This window comes from Hemiscyllium ocellatum, chromosome 1, assembly GCF_020745735.1.
Source record: "Hemiscyllium ocellatum isolate sHemOce1 chromosome 1, sHemOce1.pat.X.cur, whole genome shotgun sequence".
Lineage (NCBI taxonomy): Eukaryota > Metazoa > Chordata > Chondrichthyes > Orectolobiformes > Hemiscylliidae > Hemiscyllium > Hemiscyllium ocellatum.
Genome location: NC_083401.1, coordinates 147,677,699 through 147,687,645, shown reverse-complemented (window position 1 = coordinate 147,687,645; position 9,947 = coordinate 147,677,699). Strand labels below are relative to the sequence as shown.

The 9,947-nt window shown below is 39.9% G+C and overlaps 1 protein-coding gene across 3 annotated transcripts in view; it reads left to right on the top strand.

Moving 5' to 3' along the window:
* Nucleotides 1-12: 12 nt before the first annotated feature.
* Nucleotides 13-9,947, top strand: part of lyar (Ly1 antibody reactive homolog (mouse)) — a 34,412-nt gene continuing 24,477 nt past the window's right edge. The window contains exons 1-7 of one of the 3 annotated variants that reach the window (XM_060826795.1): nucleotides 13-120; nucleotides 1,815-1,923; nucleotides 3,836-3,920; nucleotides 5,038-5,207; nucleotides 5,567-5,681; nucleotides 7,244-7,351; nucleotides 8,756-8,839. In XM_060826795.1, coding sequence (XP_060682778.1) covers nucleotides 5,086-5,207; nucleotides 5,567-5,681; nucleotides 7,244-7,351; nucleotides 8,756-8,839 — 429 coding nt within the window. In that variant the 5' untranslated portion in view covers nucleotides 13-120; nucleotides 1,815-1,923; nucleotides 3,836-3,920; nucleotides 5,038-5,085. The remainder of the gene's footprint in view (nucleotides 121-1,814; nucleotides 1,924-3,835; nucleotides 3,921-5,037; nucleotides 5,208-5,566; nucleotides 5,682-7,243; nucleotides 7,352-8,755; nucleotides 8,840-9,947) is intronic. The other 2 variants (XM_060826803.1, XM_060826787.1) reach the window with 2 other exon arrangements.

The window sequence follows — 9,947 nt, the reverse complement described above, 5'->3', positions numbered from 1 at the left end:
ACGTGTGAGTTCGGGTGCGTTGTGAGGGGTGGGGGGGCTGCTTGAGGAGGGCAAAGAGCAGACGGTGCATCGTCGCTGTAGAAGTTTTACGTCCTGTACCGCAGCGAGAGGAATTGAAGGGTAACTCTTTCCATTTCAGATTGTTCCTGGTTTTTTTTTGGTAATGTTGATTCTAGAACTTGTCTGGTTTCCTGCTCTAAGTTGAACAAAATTTTTAAGTCGTTTGTAAATGTACTTTAATTGAAACAGGGCCTTCGGGTTTAACAAACCCACCTTCAACAGTGTTGCATTCCTTCAGTAAAGACCCACTGAGGTGTAAGCTGCATTGCTCCCCTCTCCCCACTTGAGTTGTCAACTTTTATTTTGTACTTTGCATTACACTCCACCCCACGTGCTAGGTACATGTATTAACATACCTAAAGATGATTTGAGAGTTTCAGTCTCTCTAATGTAATATTTTTTTCTTAACATTTGCATTAAATAAATGTTTACAATGTTATAGCATCTTTCACAACCTTAAGACAATCCAAAGTACTTTTGGGTCAGTGAAATCTTGTTGAGCTCTAGTCATTGTTGTAATGTAGCAGTCAATAAGATCAAAATATAAGTGTTAACTGCATGACAACTTTCCTCTTCAAAGTAATCTTTTAGGCTCCATGGAGAGCAAATGCAACTTTAGTTCAATGTTTAAATTGAAAAATGGCACTGCCAACAGTTTTGGTGAAACTACTAAAAAAGCATGTTCAAGTCTGTAAATTGTCAGAGTAGCCTTGGAGAGTTACTGCAGAGCATTTTATAACTAGTACAGACTGCTGCTTCTGTATGTTAGTGGTGAAAGGAGTGAGTGTTAAAAGTGGTGGAAGTGGTGCAACTCTAGTATTCTACTTGTGCTGGATGAGCTCACAATCCCTACCTGAGGCTGCAGTATTTTGCATATTGGTTTTAGTCTGTCAGCATCGTGATGGGAAATTGGGTTACATGTTCCTGAATTTGCAATTTCTAATTGCTGTAAATATCCACTCAATCTCTCTCAAAGATGAAAGTGAGGACTACAGATGTTGGAGATCAGAGTCAAGGTTAGAGTGGTGTTGGAAAAGGTCAGGCAGCCTCTAAGGAGCAGGAAAATCGACATTTCGGGCAAAAGCCCTTCATCAGGAATCTCAATCTCTCTCCAAGTCAGCTCCAAACAATTCTACTCTCATCTGCCCATCAACATAAACCTTCAGCTTCATTATGAGGAATGTCTTAACTTTCACACTTGTCATCAGTCAATTGTCTGATGCTATTGACTGTCAAGTGCTTAACTATTGAATATTGGAAAGAACAAAGCTATCATCTTTGGCTCTTTTGGTCCAACCAGTCTACGCCTAACATTACCTCAAACTAAACTAGTCCTACTTGCCTTCTACTGGCCCATGTCCCTCCAAACCTTTCTTATTCATGCACTTATACAAATGTCTTGTAAACGTTCTAATAATACCCACATCCAGCACTTCTTCAGGAAGTCAATGCCACATACGAATACCCTCTCTGTAAAAAAATGTACCCCTTGTGTCTTGTTAACCTGGGAGAAAGTGAGGCCTACAGATCTTGAAGAGTTTATGCTCGAAACGTTGATTCTCCAGCTCCTCTGAAGCTGCCTGACGAGCTGTGCTTTTCTAGCACCGCACTCTCGATTTGTTATCCCAGGTCAGGATGTTGTCCAGACTTTGCTGCAAAGGGACATGGATTATATCAGTATTTGAGTTGTCATCAATTTTGCTTCACATTCTACAATCATCAGTAAGCAGTCCTAACTCAATTTTACAATCCAGGGAAAGTCATCATTAAATCAGCTGACGCTGTTTGGGCCCTGGGCACTACCCTGAGGAGCTTCTGTCGAGATGAATAACCCTCAAATATAACCATTTTCCTTTTTGTCAGGTATGAGGAAGAATCCTTATCTATCTGTGTGTTTCGTGCTCTCGCATTTCTCTCTTGCATGTACTCTCCCTCTGTCTCTGTCTCTTTGCTCCCACTGCCCTCTTTCCCAATGTTTCCAGCTTTGCTAGGAATTCTTGCTGCCATTCTTGCTCAACTGCTGCCCTGAGGTCAAGGTCAGTTATTCTCATCTCATCAATTCTGTTCTTATTTATGTGTTGAGTGGTTTTGACAGAACCCAAGCTGAACATCAGCAAGTGCTAAGATGATCATGACCAGATGAAGAGGCCAATAAATGTCTCAGCTGGATTTGTCCTTTTTTTTTGTGCACAGGACTTCATTGGGCAATTTTGCACATTATCAGTAGATGCCAGTGTTGTACAGTGGTACAGGAACAGCTTGCCTAATGGCACAATCTGTTCTGGACCACAAGTCTTCAGTACTATTACTGAAATATTGTCAGTGCTCAAAGGCCTTGCAGCACTCAGTGACTTCAGCAACTTCTTGATATCCCATTGGAGTGAATTGAATTGGCTGAAACTGGGCACCCTTGATGCTGGGCACCTCTGAAGTCGGTTGAGGTGGATTATCTACTCAGCACTTTGGCTTGGCGTGAATGCAATTCTTCAGCATTGTCTTTAGAAAAGATACAATGGCACCCCTTATTGTTGAGGATAAGGCTGTTAGTATTGTTTCCACCTCTTGTTTGGTTAATTATTGTCACCATTCGTGTGCCAGCACTGGGAAGCTTAAATGTAGTTCTTTGGTTGTAGTGTCACTTAGACCTGTCTATTTCATGCCTTTTCTGTTGGGTATGCAATTAATTGTGTTGTGGCTTCACTTTTAGGTGTGCCTGGTTCTTCTCTTGACATAACCTCCTGGACCCTTCACTGATAATAGAGTGGGGACATGCTGGATCACGAGGTTACAGGTTGTGGTTGGGTACAGTTCTGCTGCTGCTGATGGCCTGTAATGCTTCATTAAATCTATACCATAGCACAGGCTTAGTGCTTTGGGTGAGAGGTAGGGGAAGGAAGGGCAGAGAGATAGATGCTAATCAGCAGCATAAATCTTTGCCTATGTTTGACTTGACACCTATGAAATTTCATAGGATCTTCAGTCAATATTCAGGACTTCCTCAACAATTCCCTCCTGACTATATAGTACTGTGTTGCCACCTCTGCTGCCTGTGTCCTGCTGGTGGGACAGGACATACTCAGATATGGTGATGGTAGTGGCTGGGATATTGTCTGTGAGATATCATTCTGTAATATGATTATGGTTGACTAATCTGTGGAGTATGTCTCAATTTTGGGAGCAAGGTCCAGATGTTGATCAGGAGGACTTTGCAAGGTTGACAAGGCACGGTGGCACAGTGGTTAGCACTGCTGCCTCACAGCGCCTGTAGACCCGGGTTCAATTCCCGACTCAGGCGACTGACTGTGTGGAGTTTGCACGTTCTCCCCGTGTCTGCGTGGGTTTCCACCGGGTGCTCCGGTTTCCTCCCACAATCCAAAGATGTGCGGGTCAGGTGAATTGGCCAAGCTAAATTGCCCGTAGTGTTAGGTAAGGGGTAAATGTAGGGGTATGGGTGGGTTGCGCTTCGGCGGGTCGGTGTGGACTTGTTGGGCCGAAGGGCCTGTTTCCACACTGTAAGTCTAATCTAATCTAAAGGCTATGTTTTCTGTTGTCATTTCGAGATTAATTCCAGCCGTCTGTCTTGTTTCATTTTGTTCCTTTAGACTTTGCATTGGTTTGATACAACTAAATGATTTGTTAGGCCATGTAAGAGGGCATTTAGCCTACCACATTGTTGTGGGGCTGGAGACTAATTAGGCCAGACAGGTGAGAATGACAGAGAAACAGTTCAAAAGAAGGGTTGTGACTCAATGCTGATTCTGCTTTCTCTCCACAGATACTGCCAGATGTGTGGAGTTTCTCCAACGACCTCTGTTTTTATTTCAGATTTCCAGCATCTGCAATTCTTTGGTTTATTTAAGGTAAGAATGGCAGATTTCCTTCCCTAAAGGACTTAGTAGAACAGCTTTTTTTAAAATGACAATTGACAATGCTTCCGTGGTTGCCTTTAAGCCATCTTTTTGTTTTATATTTTATTGAATTTTACAAGAAGTTAACATGAGTTTATAGTCTGGATAACTAGTCCATTGACATTATAATAATGTCATTGCCTCCCATGGTTTCAGAGCTATCTTTTTCCATCACTGGTACCATTTTCTTTCACCTGTGTAACTTTGTTTACATCTGCTCTTGGCAGAAATACTTATTTCTGAAATCCTCATCTATTCCTACACATACCTATTTCATTGCACTCTTGAATGGCCTTCCAATTTCTATCCATTGGAATGTGCCCATAACTCAGCTACCGAGATCCTAACTGGCACTAAGTCCTGTCCATCCATCGTTCCTGTCCTCGAATCTACATTGCGTCTTGGCGCAACAAGGCCGTGATTTTTAAAATCTCGAAGTAATTTTGCCTCTTCCTATTTCTCTTCCCTGATTCAGCCATACAGCCCTTCTGTGCTTGACTAATTCTTGCCTTTTCTCTATTCATGATTTTCTTCTTCTCTCTGTTGGCACTTGAACCTTCTAATGCCTTGGACCTAAACTCTGAAATTCCCTCTTTCCTTGCTCCTTAACATTTTTGCTAACTGCTGAAAGTAAGCTTTAGTACTGTGCTTAATATCTTTTGCACCTTTCTCGTGACTTGCTCACTCTTAGTGACTGTTATAATAGATTTGACTGAGTTTCTTCGTTACATCCCCTGACCTATTTGAATAGGTCCAATTTTCTATCACTTGGTAAAGCAAAATACTGCAGATACTGGAAATCTGAAGTGTAACTGGAAATGCTAGAAATACTCAGCAAGTTAAGCAGCATGAATGGAAAGCTTAAAACAGTGTTAATCTTTTAAATCAATGGCTTTTCATCAGAACTGACCCTGGACAGAAGTGTGAATAACAGGATATTATTTGATGTTTACTATTTCATCCATTATTCTAAAGCCAACTGCAATAATAAGAGAACATCAGCATTAGTAAAGCCTATATTTGGACTGATTATTTTTCCATTTCTGAGATATATTTTTTGGTGTTACAGGTATTGCTTTGTGGTGAGTGAGGAGAAGGGACCCTAGAATAAAACAAAATGGTGGTCTTCATCTGTAATGGATGTGGAGCATCAGTTAAGAAAGCTCAAGTGGAAAAGCATTTTAATAGTTGTCGGAATTGTCCATGTTTGTCATGTATTGACTGTGGGAAGGACTTTTGGTAAGTGTCATGGGTACGTAAAAGGTTTTAGCTTGTTAATGGATGTCATATTCTATCTAAATTGCTTGTAAGGCTGTACTTTGGTTACGTCTGCTGCTGCTGACATAATGCTTGTATATTGTGCCGGCTGTGATCCCCCCCACCATCCTCCTGCTGCTGTATATAGTTCAACATGCTGTGGATATGTGGAGCTAAACTAGTTAATCTTTGCAGCTGTGGTTTTGAAGATTACTCTTTAAATTTGCGCTGTACATTGTTAGCTATGATCAATGAAATTGTAAATAAAAGCTCACTCCTACATAATCGTAATAAAATAATAGTTGACAATCCTCTGAAAAGAAGTCTGCAACTGTTTATAGGGGAGAGGATTACAAGACACATATTAAATGCATCAGTGAAGATGAAAAGTATGGTGGTAAAGGATTTGAAGCCAAGGCCAAAAAAGGTGATTTGAAACAACAGCAGTGGATAGAGGTAAATAAATCTTTCTTTGCATCTCACACTTAGTGTGCTTCTAGGAACTCAAAAGGCTGCAATAGTTCATACATGTTTTAAAATGTTTGTCAGTTGTAGCGGGCTGCTCAACTCTGATCAAATCTTACCCACCTTTTATGTTGTTGATGGTAGTCGTGTAAAAGTTTCTACATAACATTGCTAAATACATTTTTATTACTTCAAATAAGACCACATATGACCAGCAAGCCTTAAGTGAGATTTTTGGGGATTTAATAGAAGCACTAAATGTGTATTCAGGAATTTCTTGAACCATTCTGATCGCTTGACTTCAGGAGATTTTGAAAGGCTACATTTGCTGCATTGTGCACATTTGCCCACAGTTCCAGTGTAAGCAAATGCTGTCATTTCAAAAATCAAAATGGAAAATTTTGGAAAGTGCAGTGAAGTTTAAAATGATTTGAGTGTATACAGTGTATGTAGTTTTGTTGAATGTAGACTCCAGTTCAAGAGCAGTTGGATTCTGGTACTTTAATGTTTAAACATATGAGCAGGAAGAGGTAATTCAGTTCCTTGAGGGGGACCCTCTTGTGGCACTGTGATTCTGTCCCTACCCCTGCTCCAGAAATGTGTAACCCATGAAAGAATTTCCCTTTTTTTAAAAAAAAGCCTGCTGCTTATTTATACTGCTTTTAAGTGCAGTAATCAAGCAAAAGGAAATTAAGTTACATTTTCTTATCATTGTTTACTGCAGTTTTTGTTTGTAGCATTTGTGATCGATTGTAATAGTGGGTATGACATGGAAACAACGTGTTGGAGAAACCCAGCAGGTCTTTGAGCATCTCTGGACAGAGAAGCAGTTAATATTTAAAGTCAAATATGACTTTTTTTTTCAGGAACTGAACTGTGTTTGATATATTGTGTGTATTATTTAATAAAGGTTGTATGCATTTTAGATTTGTGATGAAACTTTGAGGTATATTTTGTCCTTTTTTTAATGAACAAAGGTTGCCAAGTGGTCTCTTCCAAGCCAAAAAAATAAACAGCTTGTGAGAACTTGGGTTTTATTTTGAAAATTGTGGAGTTTGCAATTCTATCTTTGTCTGCATATGATTCCTCTGATGCTCCAGTTTCCTCCCACAAAGATGTGCAGGTTGTATGGAATGACCGTGTTAAATTGCCCACCTTATCGAGGGGTGTGCAGGCTAGGTGGATTAGTGATGGGAATACAGGGTTAGGGTAGAGGCTTGGGTCCTGATGGGATGGTCTTTGGAGGGTCAGTGTGAACTCAATTGGCTAAATGGCCTGCTTCCACATGTTGGGATTCTATTCGAGAAGCTGCATAAATGGATGGAGTCAGGCTGCCACAGAACTATGGTTTTAGTTTATCTTTCATTGGGGTTTTGAACCTTGTTGTCTCTGTCTCGCTCTTGCTCTCCCTCTCCCTCTCTGTCTTGCATTCTCTTCTCCCTCTCCTCTATGTCTCGCTGCTTTTCGCTCCATCTCTCTTGAAGGGGGTTAGGTCTGGTCCATAAGTGGGTTCAGCTGCAGATGTTAACTTTAGTCTGTTTTCCCATATATAGACAGTCCATCAAATCATGAATGAATCAAATGTTAACCCCAAGGTGCGTGAAATTCTGGAACAAATCAATACTTATGATAACATACCTCGAAAAAAAACAAAATTTCAGGTTTGTGTGTTTTGACTTCTTTCTGTTTAATGATAACCTGATTTTTATATTGTGGCATATTTGCCACAATGTATTTTCATCAAATTCTGCACTTATGTAAATTTTAGCAGTTTATAAGATGGAAAAAGCTCCTATGGGATGTTTCAAAACATTAGATAAAACAATAATTTAATTGAGCATATAATTTAAACAGACTCCCCAGGGTTCACCATCATTTACTGTATAAAATTACTGATCTATATTCACAATTTGTTACTTGCTGAATATCAGCAAGTGGAAAACATTATGAATTTTGATGGCTTGTTTAGGTAACCGTCCTTCATTATAATAGGTAATGTGAAATAAGGTTAAATTGGGAGTTGTTAATGCAACTGTGTGTGAGGAGTGGAAGTCACTTTCTCAAGCTTTTAAAATTGTAGCCATTACTTGGGAGTCTCCTTTGCATTTACTCTATTAACACACTATATTAGTGGCATTGAGAGTAATATAATGTGCTTCAGAATTATTAGTGTTGGGTAGTTCAGTTGGCTGGATGCAGTTTATGATGCAGACTGTTGCCAACATCATTGATTAAATTCTTGCAACTGCTGACATTATCATGAAGGACTCTCCTTCTCAACTTCTCCCCTCATCTGAGGTGTGGTGACCCTCAGATTAAATTACCACCAATCGTCCATCTTTCTAATGAGACAGCAGCTCTATAATCTGATAGGACCGAGGCAACTTTGCCAGCTCTTACTTTCATTAGTAGCCTATCTTTGATCAGTGATCTTTGCAGCTTGAATTATTTACGCTTTTTCAGATGAGATTTTACAGCAGCTCAGCATTTTAAGACAGCTGTGCAGCTGTAACGAAGTGATACCTAGGTTGGTTTCCGTGCATATGTGTTCAAATACAGGCAATTTATAAATGTTTATGTGAATACCAAATTCTGAAAGTATACATTTTGAGGCATCTGTGACTTAATGAACAGTTTTATATACTGACGTACAAACAACCTATCAATACATGAAAAGAAAAATCCAGTGCTGAAAATCTGCAATAAAAACAAAATTAATAAATATACCCACAAAGTCAGTCAGCATCTGTAAAGATACATTCTAATGTTCCAAATCCATAATCTTTGAGACTCAAAGATGCATTCTGAAACATAATATTCTCTTTACAGATGTTGTTATGTGTGTGTGTGTGTGTTACCAGCATTTTCATCTTGTTTTGAACAGCTTGAAGAATTTTCAAAGGTTCAAAGTTGAATTTGAGTTATGCTAAGAAAACTTGTTTCTGATAGTCTTAAAAATAAAAATTTGAAAGATCAACTTAATAGCAATAGTCAATTTCAGAAACAGCGTAAATTATATGCAAAGAAAATGCATAGGTATTTATATATTTTCCATTATGTTGCAGAACTGGATGCAAAACAGTTTGCAGATCTACAGTGAGGAACTGCAGGGGCAGGTTTGGGAGATCTTTGCTGCTGCTCTCTCCAAAGTAAGTCAATGTTGCACAACTGCAATTCCAACTCCAATAGATCACCTGCAATTGACCTTAGGTCAAAATAGACTGTGTTACGTGCTTTGGTTTTGCCAAAGTTATTATAAAGTTCCAGGATTGTCAGTGAATTAATCATAGCTAATGAATCACGATTATCACTTTGAATAAATCAAAAAAGAGATTCTACAAGTACATTAAAGACAAAAGAGCAACTAAGGGGAGAATAGGGCCCCTTAAAGATCAACAAGGCTGTCATTATGTGGACCCACTGGAAATGGGTGGGATACTAAATGAATATTTTGCCTCGGTATCTACTGTGAAAAAAGACGTACAAGCTGGGAATTTGGACAAATAAATAGTAATGTCTTAAACAGTCCATATTATGGAAGAGGAGCTGCTGGAGGTCTTAAATGCATAAAGGTATGTAAGTCAATAGACAATAGGTGCAGGAGTAGGCCCTTCTGCCCTTCAAGCCTGCACCACCATTCAATATGGCTGATCATCCTTAATCAGTATCCTGTTCCTGCCTTATCTCCATAACCCTTGATCCCACTATCCTTGAGAGCTCGATCCAACTCATTCTTAAATGAATCCAGAGACTGAGCCTTCACTGCCCTCTGGGGCAGAGCATTCCACACAGCCACCACTCTCTGGGTGAAGAAGTTTCTCCTCAACTCTGTCCTAAATGGTCTACCCAGTATTTTTAAGCTGTGTCCTCTGGTTTGGCACTCATCCATCAGCGGAAACATGTTTCCTGCCTCCAGAGTGTCCAATCCTTTAATAATCTTATGTCTCAATCAGATCCCCTCTCAGTCTTCTAAACTCAAGGATATACAAGCCCAGTCGCTCCAGTTTTTTAGCGTAAGGTAGTCCCGCCATTCCAGTCTCGTGAACCTACGCTGCACTCCCTCATTAGCCAGAATGTCTTTCTTCAAATTTGGAGACCAGAACTGCACACAGTACTCCAGGTGTGGTCTCACCAGGGCCCTGTACAGCTGCAGAAGAACCTCTTTGCTTCTATACTCAATCCCTCTTGTTATGAAGGCCAGCATGCTATTAGCCTTCTTCACTACATGCTGTACCTTCATTGACTGGTGTACAAGAA